Source organism: Phalacrocorax carbo, chromosome 15 (genome assembly GCF_963921805.1).
Source record: "Phalacrocorax carbo chromosome 15, bPhaCar2.1, whole genome shotgun sequence".
In the NCBI taxonomy this organism is placed as follows: Eukaryota; Metazoa; Chordata; class Aves; order Suliformes; family Phalacrocoracidae; genus Phalacrocorax; species Phalacrocorax carbo.
The window spans coordinates 10,359,979-10,377,468 of record NC_087527.1 but is presented as its reverse complement, the minus strand read 5'-3'; the positions used below and the strand labels follow the sequence as shown (position 1 = coordinate 10,377,468).

The following is a 17,490-nucleotide window of genomic DNA, read 5'->3' as shown; positions in this document are numbered from 1 at the left end:
CTTCCAAACTAGATTGTGGTACCTGCTAGTACTCCTATGATAGGGTGTTTCTGTAAAGCATCTCCTAGGAAAGAACATCTCTGCTTCAAGTATTTCAATACCACACTCCAAATTTTCATTTTGTGATTCCTTTCATAACCTTTTTCTTGTATGTCATTTCTGATATGTGGACAACTTAAACAGTCAGCTCAGTTCAAGGGAGAAGCTGCGTGTGTGTATTCTTACAATTTGATTCTTTTAAGCTGTTCTAGTTTTAGCATGGGGTTAAGATCAGACTAGCTGAGTTCAACAATCTCTGTTGCTGATTTTTCTGAAAGGTATGCAGGCTTTTTCTAGATTACTATCTTTTTCAATGTCTCTGAAATAAGGTTTACTGATTTTTAATAGGCGGGGTTGGAAGTAACCTGTTTTTTCACATGCAGATAGAGTGCACCATAAACGAAGCTGTCAGAACTGAAATAAAAAGAATGTGCCTACTTCTTTCATTGTGTTCTGTTACAGAGTAGTTGACAAAAATTGAAGTTGGAAACACCAGCTGAAGGTGGGGTGGGGGGTAAAGGAGGGAGGAAGAGCAGCGGGAGAGATTTTATAGGACTGACTTCTCCCCTTTGTGCTAAAAGAAAACTCACAGAAGCACGTAAGTGACAGGTGACACCAATACACAATAGCTGTTGTAGTGGCACAGCTGCAGAAAATAGCTGAATGTGTAGCTTCTGTATTAAGTGAAAAGGAGGCATGCAACTTCTAGAACTGCATTTCTGATCTTATGTGCTTGTGTTTCTGGATCTTTCTTTGTGCTTAAAAATTGACAAATACTGTAAAAAAAAAAAAAAAAAATTCAAGGGCAGAGCAGCTCTTGGAAGGAAACACGGTCTTTTCATAGAATTCAGGCAGCGGGAGTTCCAGATTGGAAAATATTAAAAAGTTAAATTGTGCAATTATGAGGAAAATTTTGGCAATTGTCTTGGTTTTTAGGGGCAATCGTACTAAATTTATTACATGTGTTGACTGTCAACATGATGGAAGCTTGACAGCTGCTTTCGATGTTTTACATCTATCCTTGTGTAAATTTTTTAGTTCTGTACTGAGCCCTATTGCCACTTGCTTCCAAATGTGGCTGAGGACAGGAAAATTAATAAATGATCCTCTTTAAAGTATATAATGGGATCCTTCGACAATTGAGTCCAAAGTGTTGACTTTTTTTTACAGAAATAATTGTAGTTTCTCCTAAGGTGCTAAATGCCACCAGACCAGGTAAGTTCATTTCTGTTGAAACACTGGGCTTTCAGGCTTGTTGTTAAACTTCAAAGGCTCACAAAATGGAGTGTTTGTATAGATTTGGTGAAGGTCTAAAATATTTTTGGTGTTTTTTAAAATACTGAAACTAATACAGAACTGTCAGATGCAGTGGTATTGCATGGGAAGTTTCAGGATTTAACTCCTTGCTCAGACACTTTTTAGTTTGGACAAAAACCTTGATTGTGGTCTTGACCAGTAGCACACTGATGCTTCATGTTAAGCTTCTCTTCCGGCTTGTTAATAGAGAAGGATGTTAATTTGACTGAGTGTTTGGAGGGAATTTCTGTAAAACATGGCTTTTCTTTTGTAGCCGATCTAAGCAATGGTGCAGTGAAGAAGGAGGCTTCCACAAAAGAGGTAGCAAGAATATGGATAAATGATATTAAAATGAGAAGTTTTTCACCTACTATGGTAAGTAGTACAAATGGTTAATTTGACAAATGAATGCGTATTTTACAGGCCGCAACCACCTGTGACTAGTTTCAGTAGTTACTCATATATGCCTTTTGTGTGGTACAATTACAGAGTGCATCTGTTTGTTCGAAAGGTTAGTTTCTTCACTAGATGAATACTTGGTTAGGTGACTAAAACTAATAGCTGTGTAGAGCAGGCTACCTATAAGTAAAGGTCAATTTCCAGAAATTACTGTCCTTAACAGAACCTCATTGTGTGGATGAAGAAGGGTATGCTCCAATTACAGCTTTTACGCGTATCACTTGCTCTGTGTTTTAGGGTGTTTTCTTCCAAAATATCCTCATGTATAACTAGCGGTGGGGAAACTAGAAGGCTTTCTCTAGTGTGGCTGACCTTCTGAGCAGCTTGATTTAAGATGTAAATTAAGTATCATTCAATTTTATAAATGTAATAAAAATATATTGTGATGCTGTAAACACTTGAGTTTCAGCATCTTCACTGATAGCTAGAACCAGGCTGAAGTTTGTGATGAACAGTGCTCCTTAGTGACTGGCATACCGAACCAAAGGATTTTCAGATTACTTTTTTTATATTAAACATTGAATTAGTACTTGTGGAAGACTCTTGATTTGTCATCTAGCAAGTACTTTAAAAATATTCATATATTTACACTGATCAAGATCATAGTAAAAAATTGATAACTGTCAGGTTTCAGAGAACAGTGGATAGAACTGACTGTTATAACTGTTCCCTGAAGTTGTGAAATCACGTAATGAATATGAAACTGTAGGAGACTTCATGAGAGTACTTGAAAATTAGGTTTTGCTATTAACTAGCCATTGTGTTTTGAAGGTAGTTGTCTTCAAGTCATAGTTTGGATTTTAAAATGCTGTAAGGAGTGTTTCTTTTTAAATTCTGCTTATGAGAGTTTGGAGTACTTGAATCTCCTTGCAAAGGAGGAAGTTCTCTGACTTCATGTCTTTGAAGGGTTGTTCAGAGTGTAAGGAATCTGCATTTCCATGTCTAGTTTTCCCAGCTGCTCACAGGTTCATCTAGTATGTGTGTTAAAACATTAAAGTGCAAGTTTGTGCTTATTTCATTTCTCATGTTAATTGCCAGGACGCAGTGTGTTAACAATGTGCTGTTTGACTAATGCAGGTATTTCTCTATTCTAGAAAGTGCCAGCAGTAAAAGAAGAGGAAGAACCTGAGGAAGAAGATGAAGAAGAAATGGGCCATGCAGAAACTTACGCTGAATATATGCCAATAAAATGTATGACCTAAAGTTTTGTTATGTCAAGACTGACATGTTTTGAGAGCTCATCTGATATTCACTCTCCTGTTGTTACTAACACCAAAAACCAGATAGGTTACTGTCTGAATCAAGTAAAAAGGGCCTGAATTTGTGTGTGGGTTTCCTAGGAAATTTTTCTCTTCTATAGCTTTGTTTTGGAAGGCATGCAGATTTTTTTTAAATAGAAAATTGGTTCTTCGGTGTATCTTTTGAGCAGTAGTTGTTTCAGAAATATGACTGATGAACCAAGATCAGGCTTTGCTTTACCTCTGTTAAGATGCCTTGTGCCTCAGCAGAGGAAACTTTTGTAAAGGGATTAAGTGGTCACTGTTACACTTAATCTAGGTTGAGTCTTTTGGTGTGAAATTACCGTAAGTACATTCTTCCTGCATGTTCCTGACTGATGACTTTGAGCTGTTCTTAAAAAAAAAAGATAATCTTTTACTGCTGTTAATTGTCCTCTCGGTTTTTTTTCTCCTTTCTCTTTATTGTAATCAGTGACAAAAAACTGTTATCTTGTTTCCTAGGTACACTGCTGACCTGCTGTAAAAGCAAGGCAAAAACTTTTGCATGGAGTTAGTAGCTAAATGGTTAATTTTTGTTGTCACTGAGATCTGTCAGCAATTAAACCATGTCTGTTCTAAATCTTTTCTCCTCTCGTACTGCTTAAAAAGAGCACTATATAAATAGAAGAATGTTGCTTTTGTGATTCTGGCATCTTGAGGCTGCCTCTGGCCTTTTGGGAAGACAAGGTTCAGGAAATTTTTTCTCAAACACATCAAGTACACAAATATTTTAATTTTCTATGGACTGAATTTTATTGAATTTCATAAAAATTGGGGGAAGGTGGTGAGAAGAGAAAGTTAAGATTGCAGTTATATAAATTCAGGTTAACGTATTCCTTTGTACATGATGCAGTTTAACACTTGACATACTGTTGCAATGAAATGTAGTTGTTCTTCACCCTTTGCAATGGACAATTTCAGTTTGTTTTGGTAAATATAATAACCTGTGCTACAGCAACAGAACTCATATTATGTTTTCATCTTCTTCCTTCCTCCCCTTCCCTTTTCAACCAGTAAAAATTGGTCTTCGTCATCCTGACCCAGTGGTGGAGACCAGCTCATTATCCAGTGTAACTCCTCCTGATGTGTGGTACCAGACATCAATATCGGAAGAAACAATTGACAGTGGCTGGTTGTCAGCTTTGCAACTTGAAGCGATCACTTACGCGGCCCAGGTATGCTAGACACTAGTACAGCTTAAAAGCTAACAGAATTTAAGAAGGAAAACTACTGTCTGACAAGCACAGCTATGTTGGTTTTACAAGGAGATAAAATACTGAGAGCTTAAAGGTTTGAGTTGCATTAGGAGGTGGCAGGTGAGCTTCAGTTCAGATAAATGTGAGGTAATACACCTAGGAAAGCTTTGTCTAAACCATTTTCATGATGCTGATCTCAAATCGTCCTAAAACTCATGAAGGAGATCTTACTTCAGCGAAATAAAACTAATGGCTGACTACTGCAGCCAGTAAGCAGCAGGCTAAGAAAGCCAATACTGTCTGGCATCATGTGAAAGGGATAGAGAAAGTGACTGGTTGTTATTTTGCTGCTGTATGGAACTTCAGTGGGCACCCATCAGATGATGTGTGTACAGCTCTGTGTGTCAGGAAGGAAGGCAGTGAAGTTAGACAACTAAAATGATCACAGGAAGGAAGAAATTGCTTCATGAAAAGAGACTAACAAGGCTAGGGTCCTTGGGCTGGAGAAGAGAAAAATGAAGGGAAATGAAATCAAGGTTTACATAATCAAGAAGGCAGCGGAATCCCACAAAACAAGAACAAAGCAGAACTTGGTGAAACTGGTAGGAGATTGGTTTAAAATGGATAGAAGAATACTTCTTTACACAGGCAGTGGATGTCTGGGTCTCGCTGCTGCAGCAGGCTGTGGAAGTGCTTATCAGTGGGTTAAAAAAAGCAGCCAGTCTGCTAGTAGGCACTAAAAGACAGATATGTACAGCAGTTTTATAGCAGTTTGGGTCCTGAGGGAAGAAGGGGGAGAATGGGTCACATAAAGCAGTTGGGCTCATATGCTCTCCCTAAATAAACTCCCCTCTTCCGACTGTCTGGAGGCTGCTTGGCTGGGTGGACCACTGGTCTCATCCAATAGGATGTTTCTTATGTTTGCTCCTTTCTGACAATCCAAAGTGATGTGTTCTGGAGAATGGGTACAAGTTTTTTGTTCTTTCTCCTACAGCAACATGAAACATTCCTGCCCAATGGAGACAGAGCTGGATTCTTGATAGGTGATGGTGCTGGTGTAGGAAAAGGAAGGACCATAGCTGGAATAATCTATGAAAATTACTTGTTAGGCAGAAAAAGAGCAGTCTGGTAAGTGTGTCAGGATTTGTTAGAGCAGACACTGTAGTGACTATAGTACTTAAGTTTGTGTAATCTCTCTTCTGAGAAATCTTCTACCAACTGCTTTTTGAACTTCTACTGTAACTTACAGAATATATGCTTTGTTTTGTATCTTCAGGTTTAGCGTGTCAAATGATCTGAAATACGATGCTGAAAGAGATTTGAGAGATATTGGAGCAAAAAACATACTGGTTCATTCATTAAACAAGGTGTGGAAACTTTTTACTATGTACAGTTGAGGCAAAACTTTAGGTACGCTTGTGTGACAAGTTGTGCATGTTGACTGTTGTAAGAGTAAGAATGTACTAATTTCAATGAATTTGCTGTCTAGGTCTCGTTTGACAGGCCTTAATCTTATGAAGGAACACACGGTGCTTTAAGTTAATCATGTAAATAGGCCCCTTGTAGGATTAAGTCTTAGCATGCATTTTTTTTTTAAAAATTACTCTTCAAGCCACTACTGACACTACTGGTATTTTCTAGAAGTTGGAATATTCTTTAAACCTTTTAGACTCTGTAGCATTTGAATTTTCCTTTCTGTTTCTCAGTGCACATTTTATATGTAATACATTTTGTATGTAGTACTTGAATAATAGACTTCCTTGGTAATTTATTAAAGCAGCAGTAGCGTGTGCAGTTATTTTTGGAGACTGTTTCTCTGCTCAGGATTAGCCACTTGCATAAATTGTGAAGCGTGATTACTAGTTGAACTCACTGGACCTATAGTTAGTTTTAAGTTAGTATTCTTGCTTTGTGAAGTCTTAATTTCTAAAATACAGCAAAGCTTTAGAAATTGTAATTTATGGTAGCAGTTGTAAATACGCTTGACCTATTAGCTCTAAGAGATGCATTGAAACTAAAATGTTAATTGTGTTTAAGTTGAGGAAACCATGTAGTCGGAGAATGTGGCTGTTAATCTCTTGAGGCCTTGGATCTAGTTTTCCTTAAGTGTATGTTTAAGTAAGGCCCTGTATAACCCCTTAAACATGCTACCATATGCTGGCTATGCCCTAATCATGATATAGGGATACAGGTGGTTCAAAGTGTATGCACCTTAAGGTTAAGGCTACCAGCATGCCTTAATCATATGGTAGGTGGGTTTGAGGAGGGATCTCTTTTCAATAATTTCTGTAATTGTTATCTTTTTATTGCAGTTCAAGTATGGGAAAATTTCTTCCAAACACAATGGAAGTGTGAAGAAAGGTGTCATCTTTGCTACCTATTCTTCTCTTATTGGTGAAAGTCAGTCTGGTGGTAAATACAAAACCAGATTAAAGCAGCTCCTTCACTGGTGTGGTGAAGACTTTGATGGAGTTGTATCCTTTATCTGGAGTTCAGCTGATTGTAACCAAATTGCTATTTAAGCTTACATCTTTAAAGAAAATTTGTGGTTTTATTTGTGGGTGATTTTACGAATTGTTCTTTATTCATGGCAGTAATTGATTGTGTGCATGCGCTGACATTAGATTTGAAGTTTTACAAACTCCATGCCAAACCTATTACTGTCATATTGTTGCCACACAGCTCTGGTACAAGAGTGAAGCTTCTGCTCTTTGTAACAAACACATAAAATTAAAACATGATGTTTAAGAACCTTAAGTTTACACTGAAATTTTCTCCAGTGAATTCTTAAATTATTTTGAGTATCAACAGCATTTTAAAGCACTCACGTGTTGGTAATTATTTAGCTAGTAAGTATTTAAGAGCAAATTCTTCCTAAGTTTTTAGTGAAAAACATGACTAGTGTCTTTTTGAATTCACAATTTACTGCTGCCACCTATTGTAATTAGCAGATTTTCTTGTCTTCTGTTTTAGCTGTCCATTTTAAAAATAAATGGGATAAAGTTGGGGTTTTTTTCTCCTTAATTGTCATTCAGATTGTATTTGATGAGTGTCATAAAGCTAAGAATCTGTGTCCTGTTGGTTCATCAAAACCAACAAAAACAGGTCTGGCTGTATTGGAACTTCAAAATAAACTTCCAAAAGCCAGGGTTGTTTATGCTAGTGCCACAGGTATGTACTATTTGGTTTGCATTAAATGTCTGCATGTTTTTACTGGCACTGGTACAGAGTGTGTTCTTCTCCTAGGTGCATCTGAGCCAAGAAATATGGCATATATGAACCGTCTTGGAATATGGGGTGAAGGAACTCCATTTAGGGAATTCAGCGATTTTATTCAGGCTGTTGAAAGAAGGTAATATTTTGGAGAGCTCAAGTAAGAATGCTGCATATGGTTGTGATTGACTGTGCTTTCTAGTTCCTTTGTCTTCACTCACTCAGTCCTCTGCAAACTTGTCCTGGCATACTAAGAGCTTTCTGACTCGAGCTTCTAAATCTAGCAGAAATGTGATCTATCTTATGTAGTAAAAAAATGGGACACTTCCCTCGCTCAGAAAATTTTGAGAGCTTTAGAAACTTGCTGGGAAAATAGCCGTCTTAAAATGTGGGTGTTTATGAAATGAAAATATTTTGCTGCTTATCATGAAAACACTGTATGTACTGAGTATGCTCAGTATAGTTGATGTCTTGCTATATGCAGAGGTCCTCTAATGTTTATGCGTTCAGCTTAGGCAGTTTAACAGGAAGCAGGCTCTTTCTTATGCTTTCTGGCATAAGAATTCAGTTCAGAAAGATTATATATGCTGTGCTGTTGCAAGGTACTTTGTGTTTCAGAACTTATTAAAAAAGCTGAGTGTCAGTAGAAAATGCAACTGCTACATTCTTTGGTAGGTAAGCATCTTAATATATTATGTCTTGCCTACTTAAAAAGAATTTTGAACACTAGAGTGCTACTGTAGGGCTTAGTATGCATCTTCCTGCATACCATCTACATGATGCATGATTTTTCTAGACTGTGCAAGTGTAGTCTCCACTTCATTACTGAGTACGTATCAGTTGAGCAATAATGAAATTACAGGCCCAAGCTTGTGAGTAGGTTAGCTTTGCAGTTGACTTCTGTGCTCTCAAGGTATTGCTAAAGGTGTGTTGCTGTTGAGAAGAACTTAAGTTACCTCCTAGTTTAGTTATTTTCATATTGGCATAAATCTGAATAGCTTAATGAAGTTTGTATTATTTTAAATCTTCAGTGGAGTTTATAAAATTGCAGTGCAAGATTTTGTTATATATTTGGACCAACTTCATTATCCAATTACAGTTTAAGGTACTGTCTCCTAACGCATGCTAGGTCATTTGGGAAAAAGTAATTATTTGATTGTTTATACCTCTTGGGATACACTTAATACTCACAAGACGGGGATATAGTTTTATGTGAAGGCTAAATTTCGAGACCCCCTGATTGGATGCGTGTAACTGAACAGTACTAATGATTTTGAAAATATATTCCTTCTCATTTGTAAGCATGCTGTTTTTCTTCTAAAGCACTTGAGGGTGTTTTTTTTAACAAATACTTGCTCTTGAAAATTCTAATATTGACTTAATTTGTTCCTTTATTTTAGAGGTGTTGGTGCCATGGAAATAGTTGCTATGGATATGAAGCTGAGAGGAATGTACATAGCAAGACAGTTGAGTTTTTCAGGTGTAACTTTCAAAATTGATGAAGTTCTGCTTTCACAGGAATATGTTAAAATGTACAATAAATCTGTGAAACTGGTAAGAACACCTTTTAAAATTTACTTTCTGTATTGAGTTCTGAGAGGTTGAAGTTACTTGGTTTAAACTCGAATGCTCCTGAAATCGAATATAATGCTCTTGCTTGTTGAGAGACAGGAATGGCATCCTCTTGTCTCATCTTAGTGTAAAGATGTCTCTGTTTAAGACTTGGCAAAAGCTGTTAATTCTTGTTCTGAGTCATAAAAGCTGCGGTTTTGGGTGCATCTTTCAGTATCTGCCAGATCCACTGCCTTCTAGCAATACTTCATTAGACCTCGGTCGTAGTTGCCTAAGATAAAGCTGTTCACCCGTTGGTCATGTTTTTGTGCTCCCGTCCTCCCCCTTTAGGCAACTGAGCTGAGAACAAGCTGCAGAACTTCAGACAGGCTGCACGCACTTCATTGAAGCAGTATGGTGGAGAGGTGCTTCTAGTTAAACAGTGCAGGGTGATAGCTTTACTCTCATGGCAGATCAAATCCAAAGCATCGAAGCTGTGGTTCCCTTCAATGTTTTCCTTTATTAACCTGCTGGTTATTTTTTTCATGTTGTTATTAATTGGTTTGTCTGTACACTTAGCTGAGTGTCTTTTTCCTGAGTGCACGTTCTGCTTGTACACTGCCACTGATGTATTAGATAAAAATAATTAGTCCTTGGACATAAATTAAAATGAGCAGGGTCTTTACCTGCTTAAGAGTTGTTTAAGCATGACTTGGTATTCATGTTGGATAGCTACAATAATTAAAATTTCTTTGACGGGTGTCTAACATCAACTTTAAAACACCACTTCATTAACGTTGTTTAAAAGAATCACTGAACGTGTGTTCAAAGCTTACTTTACCTAATCTGGAAACAATTGGTACAACAAAATGGTGTAGAAATGAAGGCAGCGGGGTTTTTCTCTTCTTGGGATCTTGCTTTATACTTAATTATGGGCAGTACTCTTAGCTTTAACCTGACTCTATTAATGGAGAAACTAGATAATTAGAAAATACTGTATGTGCTTGGTAGTAATGTAAATGTATCTGCTTTTCATTATGAGAGTAATTATCTTCTGAACTTACTAAGCCATAGCTATTTTCTTTTTTGTTTGATGTATGATGAGTTTCCTTGACTTGCAGTCCCATAGTACTGTAACTTTAAACTTCTCTTCTGTCTTCATTTGGATATTAAACAATGTACCTGTGTAGCCTTGAAATGTGACATGTAAAACAATTAACACTTTCTTCTTCAGTGGGTCAGTGCCAGAGAGAGGTTTCAGCAAGCAGCTGATCTCATCGATGCAGAACAGCGAATGAAAAAGTCTATGTGGGGTCAATTTTGGTCAGCTCATCAGAGGTTTTTCAAGTACCTTTGCATAGCTTCTAAAGTGAAGAGGGTGGTGCAGCTAGCTCGGGAAGAAATCAAGAACGGGAAAGTAAGTTGATCAAAACCTATTTTTAAGTATCTTTGTTAAATGTAAAGCTATTCTATTTGTATTATAAACAAAAAATCTTTTCAGATGTAGTAGCATGCTTTTGTACTTTGCTCATTAAATAGCTTCAATACCATAGAAACTCAGGCAAAAATAAACTCAAAGTCAGTCATCTTAGTGACAATGCCTTGTATTCATTTTTCCTTTAGTGTGTTGTAATTGGCCTGCAGTCAACAGGAGAGGCAAGAACATTAGAAGCTTTGGAGGAAGGTGGTGGTGAACTGAATGACTTTGTTTCTACAGCAAAGTAAGACTAAAGTTTGTTAGAACTGTCCTTTACAAAACTAACCTTAATCCAGCTTAGCATGTGTAGTAATTTGTCCTTTCGTGTGTAAAAAGTGCATCAGTGTGCAGAAAAATGGTGTCCTTTAGCGAAATGCTTTACTTAAGCTGCCCATATATAAACTCTGACAGTATCGCCCAAGTAAACCATTGGTTAGTTCCTAGTTCTACTGGCACTCTGAAATGATGTTTTCAGATGTGAACAGCTGGCACTGTTCTGTGCAAACTGGGAGAAGGGGAGGACTTGTCAAGCATGCGCTGCACTTATACCAAAGCAAGTTACAATCATGACTTCCTTCTTTTATCAGATGAGCCAAATCCAGTCCTGAGACTACCTTGCTGAAGACCATAATAAATTCAGTTAATCTGTCATTTAAATGTTGAGCAATAAGAAAATGGCAGTAGCGATACCACTTGATACCAAAATAAAATTTAACAAGTTATAAGTAACATTGCTGTAAAGTCTACTTTAGAGAAGGTAACAAAAAAAGTAATATGGGTGATAATTATACAGGGTGCTTGTGTAATAGCATTCAGAAGGAATAATTCTTCATAGAAGTCAAGCTGTTAAAATGTTACAGGTTTCTACTTTAAGTAAATGCAAATTTGACTGAGGAACTTTTTTTTTTTTAACAGAGGAGTATTCCAGTCTCTTATTGAAAAGCACTTTCCAGCTCCTGACAGGAAGAAGCTGTTTAGCTTGTTGGGAATTGATTTGACTGCTCAGAGTAATAACAATTCACCTAGAGACAGCCCTTGCAAGGAGAACAAAATAAAGAAACGGAAAGGTAATGCTTAAGTTCTTACACTAATGCCATAGTGAAAATGGCAGTTTTAATGCTGCCTGAGAGTGAACTCTGGAAAAAAATACAGGAATGTAAATATCAGTACAATCATTCATGAAAGAGCATGAACTAAAGTCTACGACTTTTGCTAAAAATTTCCATTATTAGAATCTAAAACTGCTGCTGAAACAATATAACCTGTAAATTGTGGTTACTACTTCGCTCAAAATGGGTTGATCTTGAATGGGACTGTATCCCAAAATGCCTTGCACGTGTCAGACCACTTGCTGATGCAGTCAAGCAAATAATTGCTTTCTTTTTCTTGAGACTCAGTGAAGAGAGGCATAATACCACTCCCTTTCCCAAAATGATTATGTTCTTAACGAAAGTAGGTGATTGTAAAAACATTGAGAGAGGGGTCTTAACTGAAGACTTAAAACCATTTAAAAGAAACTAATCTGTTTTTGCAAGTGGAATATTTTTCTGGTTGGTATGCAGCAGTGGTAAAACAAACATCAAAAGTAGATTACAAGGTCTAAACTGACTTTTTTTTTTTCCTGGGGTGATGGTGGTGATGGAATTAGGTGAAGAAATAAGCAGAGAAGCCAAAAAAGCTCGCAAAACAGGTGGCCTTGCAGGTAGCAGCTCTGATGAGAGTGAAAGTGAGTCTGATGCTTCAGACAATGAAGAAAGTGACAACGAGAGCTCCAAATTTTTGAGCTCTGGAGATGATGATGACTTCAACCCATTCAGAGATGAATCCAGTGAAGATGATGAAGATGGTAAGACAGTTTAAGTGTTTCATCAAGCAAGTAACTGCACTTGCAGATAGTAAGCATAAGTCTTTCCTAACCGTTTCAGTGAGCCAAAACTAAGAGTGTATGATAAGCATGTAGTTTAAGTCTAATGAGACTAGCATTAGGACTAGAATGTTGATTTGCATCATCTTTAGGTTGATTTTACACACTGGAATTCAGACTTTTGTAAGTCACCTTTTGTGATGAGAATGTAGTTTTTCAAAGGAAAGGCTTTTCACTAAAATGCTTGAAACTTTTTTGAAAATATTTTATTTAACTTTAGATCCATGGTTAATTAGAAAAGAGCATAAAAAAAATAAAGACAAGAAAAAGAAGAAAAGTATAGACCCAGATTCTATTCAAAGTGCCTTACTAGCTTCTGGTCTCGGATCAAAACGACCTAGCTGTTTCACTTCCACTGTTGGTACCACCACTTCTAGTACCAACACGTCAGGTAAGAAGAATAAGTTTCTTTGGCATCTGTTCGCTTTCTTAACAACTAGGGAGAGACATTCTAAATATTAAAGAGTCTCTCTCATATTTCAGCAAACAGTAACACAAACAGCAGCGTCGTAACAAGTCAGGATGCTGTTGAAAGGGCCCAACAAATGAAAAAAGAACTGCTTGATAAACTGGAAAAGCTGGCTGAAGATCTGCCACCTAATACACTGGATGAGCTTATAGATGAACTGGGTGGTCCTGAAAATGTTGCAGAGGTAGGCTGATGTTGACATTTAGAAAAAAAAGTCTTTCTACTGCAGCCATACATTATCTGTCAGGCTGTGGTAAATCAGTGTTGTCATTCTTCAAGGTTGGATGTGACCTAAGTATCTATTATAGAGGACTTGTTTATCAGTTTGACTGTAATCTCACAGGGATGAGTGTACAGGTTACTCTTGCTGAACACCTCTGAATTAAAGAAGAACCCGAATATTGTATTCGAAAACAGACAAGAGCTCTGAATGGACAAATAGGTTATTTCTGAGACGAATAGTTTCTTTTTGTGTAAATCATACTAGTTTCTATTTTCCTTCAGTAGTTTATTTCTCTAACTAGCTGTAGTCAATTTGAAGCTGATGTATGTAAAAAGAAAGCAGCTTTAGTTTATCTTCCTAGGCAATGAAGATTAAGAACCTGTGTAATAAAACTGCACTAATGAAGAGCCTGATGAATTACCTCTTTTTCTCAATAACCTTAGTTACTGTTTTTTAGTAAGCTACCTGTCTATGAAGTACAAACATCATTGTGATTTGAAAGACCCTGTTAAAATCGGTGACAGTCTCAGCTGTCACTTTAGTTTTTTCTTAGTATTCTTGGTAAATCCCTTACGGTAGGGATTTACTACATAGTTCTAGCTACGATTCTACTACACAGAAATACTACATTATTTCTACATAGATACGTTTTGTTGTGCTTTTGATTCCCTGAGTTAGTTACCTCTAAATAAGCGTTCCACATACAGATAATGGCATCAACAAAAAATCCAGGTTCCTTAATGTAGTTTTGCCCTTGGAGTAAATTACTGAATCTATTTTAAGTTTGGCGTATGAATAAATAGCATCATTGCTTGATGTTTTTGGTTATGTAATAGTTTTGGTATTGCCATAATGAGCTTGTATTCCTTTTTATTTTTAAAGATGACAGGCCGCAAAGGGAGAGTTGTAAGCAATGATGATGGCAGCATATCTTATGAGTCAAGATCTGAACTCGATGTGCCTGTTGAAATTCTGAACATCACAGAAAAGCAGAGGTTCATGGATGGAGATAAGGTAGTCCTTGAAGAGATACAACTTAGAAAAACTTGCTAGATGCCATAGTAACATTAAGTTATTCAAGTTGTGGCTCTACCATTATTCCACAGTGACTTTTTAGGTAGTGTAAGTACTGGTTAGAAAGCATTTTCTATTCACCACTGCGTGTTTTGTTTTTCAAACCAGTATGTTCAGTAGTCCCATCTAACATGCGGCTGCAGCATGCTTTAAAGGTCAGGCTGAAGTTTGGGTGGCCATAGAGGCCTGTGCATAAGACATGTACACGCATGCCAAACTGAAAGCTGGCACCTTTAAGCTGGTCTTGTAAAGCAGTGTATGTTTAAAAGACAGATACACCCTCCACATCTTTGCAATTCCTTTCTGTGTACCTCTGCTTCCAAGAGGAAATAACGACACTGAGAAATGAGGAAAACTACTGACTGCCTTAGTATGAAAGGAAGAAAAAACTTCCGGTGAGGGGCTGAAGGGAGAAGGTGGAGGTTGTTTACCTTACTTCTCAGGACTTGTTAATGCTGGGAAGAGTGATAACTTTTGTCTTACATTGCGCTCTGAAAGAAAACACTGACTGGTTCAGTTGAAGCTGATAAGGGCAGGGAGGGAATCCTGTGGTTCACTTGGGACAGGCTACCACAAGAGGGCAAGTCAAGTAGGCGTAGCTGTTGCATGGAATTTCTGTGGTCTGTTGTTGCACTTGAGGGTAAACGCTCGTGTTTCTGTAAATGACTTGTGCACAGCCAAAACATTTACATTCTTTCAAGGCACATGCATTCAGATACTAGAATGGCCATATCCTCTTCCTTATGCAGTATTAGCAGCACCTTTCTTATCTGCGTTGCTTGTGATCAGGCCAAGTCTCCCTGTGTCCCGCCACTTTTCTTTCTGCAGTGCAGGCCAACATCAGAGAAACCTGCCCTTTGGAATGGCAAGATTGCAACATACTGCCTTTCTTCAATTGCACAGAAAGGCGTCACTGAAAAGTAAAGCAAAACCCACTCCTTTCGCTCAAAAAAAATTCCTTAGCATTTCTAGCTCTGATAGGGAACCATACTTTTTCTCCCCCCCCACCCTCCTTGCAATAGGAAGACCAAATAAGAGTGAAACCGTTCTAGACCTATGTTAGTGTTAATTGTAAAATTAAGGGGTGGTTTTTTAGAAATTGGAAACTGAAGCTTGATCTCGGATTTATTGCTAACTAACAACTCCTTTCTTAATAAAAGAACATTGCCATCATCTCAGAGGCTGCCAGCTCTGGTATATCATTGCAAGCAGACCGTAGAGCTAAGAATCAGAGACGGAGAGTTCACATGACTCTGGAGTTGCCATGGAGCGCAGATAGAGCAATACAGCAGTTTGGTAAATAACTTTTTTGTATCCTTCCCCTAGCATACTCAGTAGTACTAACTGAATTTACTGCTTAATTCATGGGAAATAAGATTGACTAAGCCACCTTTCAAGGAACCTTCCAATCTCTTTTGCTCATTTACAGAATCAGCTTTATCTGTAGTCATAGATAATAGTCTTGAAAGTTTTGAAAGGAAACCTAGCAAACAAACTTACACTACAGCTTAGGTGTTTTTTTCCATGTTTCAAGTCTCTTTACGAAAGCTGCCACAACTCTAGAGCGTTTGTTTACTACCTTCTGTTGGCAGCGTTACAGCAGAAACTAACTTCCAGCAGGATTAAGTTCTAGCTTTTTTCTTTACTCTTCACAATTCATAGTTTATTAGAAAAGCTCAATGATGTGGATTTTATTTAACATATGTGCTTCTACTTAATTATCCAGGAAGAACTCATAGATCCAATCAAGTGACTGCTCCTGAGTACGTGTTCCTAATTTCTGAATTGGCAGGAGAGCAGAGATTTGCATCCATAGTTGCAAAAAGACTGGAGAGTTTGGTAAGATTGTTTCAAGAATCTGATGCTTCGTTTGAGAAAATACAACTTAGATTTCTTTTTCTTAAAGTATGATTTAATAACAAAGATGTGTCTTAACAGGGAGCCCTCACCCATGGTGACAGACGAGCTACAGAAACTCGAGACCTCAGCAGATTCAATTTTGACAACAAGGTGACAGTTCTATTTCTATTTGAAAGCTCATGCTGTGGTGCTTATTCCACAAGTGACCTGCTGAGGAAGGATTTCCTCCATCTTCGGTGAAGTGTGTTACTTTTAACTGTATTACTTCCTTGATAGGAGGCCTCTTTCTGAAATAGCCAGAAAACATTCTTAATTCTGTTTGCAAAGGCACGTGGAACACAAATACATGTGTAGATTACTTTTCTGCATTTGCTAACAATCCAAGTCTTAAGTAAATGGTATGTGTCCTTTCAGTCACAAGTGAAAGATTAATTTGGCAATTCTCATTAGAAATTAAGACTGGGCTGTTTATATAGTGTAGTTTACAATTGAAAAGCTAATAGCCAGTTCCCTTTGCTATTGTAGAGAAAGACATTGTGAATTACAAATGCTTTTTTTTAAACTGCATGTGCTTGGGGCCGAGGCACAAATGCTGTTTCACATTGTTAGAGCAACTTTCTCTTTTTTTATGCAGTATGGCAGAAATGCTTTAGAGATTGTTATGAAATCCATTGTGAACTTAGACTCCCCAATGGTCTCACCTCCTCCTGATTTTCCTGGAGACTTCTTCAAAGGTAAGTATAATTTACTGGATGTAAAGCTACCTTTTGATCATTCTCCGGTATGCAGAAAATGCAAATAATTTTAGAGCTAGAAAACATTGTTACTACTTAAACTGACCAGCTAGCCCAGATAGGGTCTCACTGGGCATTACTCTTATACACATTGCTTGAATAGTGAAGTTCACATATGAAATAAGGTATGTGAACTCTTTCAATATAAGGCATGTTCTATATCTGTTCGGCCGAAGTATTACATACAGTTCTTTAACCTTATTTTCCTGTTATCTGTTGCAATATCTTGTTCTCCTGTGGGCTCATGTATAGTGCTATTAGTAGTTTTTCCTACCTGTGCTTCCTGGAAGTACAGAAGGCAAAGTTCTGTCTTGCTTATTCATGTATTAGGTAGAAATTGCAAATACATTTGAAGGGTATCGGAAATCTTGGAATTGGCATCTGAAATAAGATTGCTAAACCAGCTGTTACTTTATTGGTTTATTTTTAGATGGCAAAGCAGCTATGACCTAACTTCCTCCTTTTTCCTAGATGTTCGTCAGGGATTGATTGGTGTGGGCTTGATAAACGTAGAAGACAGATCTGGAATACTAACGCTTGATAAAGGTATTTGTGTGTTTAGTGTATCTTCAGAATGTCACTAGGAATATCACGTATCATGATAATGGACTCTTAGCAACAGAACTGAAGTTCTAACT

The 17,490-nt window shown here is 37.4% G+C and overlaps 1 protein-coding gene across 2 annotated transcripts in view; it reads left to right on the top strand.

Annotated features, from left to right (window-relative positions):
* Positions 1–17,490, top strand: part of SBNO1 (strawberry notch homolog 1) — a 35,694-nt gene that overhangs the window by 10,011 nt on the left and 8,193 nt on the right. For both annotated transcript variants that reach the window (XM_064466254.1, XM_064466253.1), the window contains exons 5-25: positions 1,610–1,710; positions 2,889–2,985; positions 4,086–4,246; positions 5,262–5,395; positions 5,544–5,634; positions 6,580–6,741; positions 7,303–7,438; positions 7,514–7,619; positions 8,881–9,034; positions 10,266–10,448; positions 10,655–10,752; positions 11,424–11,575; positions 12,157–12,354; positions 12,653–12,823; positions 12,916–13,085; positions 14,007–14,138; positions 15,359–15,494; positions 15,925–16,037; positions 16,137–16,208; positions 16,693–16,792; positions 17,324–17,398. In XM_064466254.1, the coding sequence (XP_064322324.1) occupies positions 1,610–1,710; positions 2,889–2,985; positions 4,086–4,246; positions 5,262–5,395; positions 5,544–5,634; positions 6,580–6,741; positions 7,303–7,438; positions 7,514–7,619; positions 8,881–9,034; positions 10,266–10,448; positions 10,655–10,752; positions 11,424–11,575; positions 12,157–12,354; positions 12,653–12,823; positions 12,916–13,085; positions 14,007–14,138; positions 15,359–15,494; positions 15,925–16,037; positions 16,137–16,208; positions 16,693–16,792; positions 17,324–17,398 (2,742 nt within the window). The remainder of the gene's footprint in view (positions 1–1,609; positions 1,711–2,888; positions 2,986–4,085; positions 4,247–5,261; positions 5,396–5,543; positions 5,635–6,579; positions 6,742–7,302; positions 7,439–7,513; positions 7,620–8,880; positions 9,035–10,265; positions 10,449–10,654; positions 10,753–11,423; positions 11,576–12,156; positions 12,355–12,652; positions 12,824–12,915; positions 13,086–14,006; positions 14,139–15,358; positions 15,495–15,924; positions 16,038–16,136; positions 16,209–16,692; positions 16,793–17,323; positions 17,399–17,490) is intronic.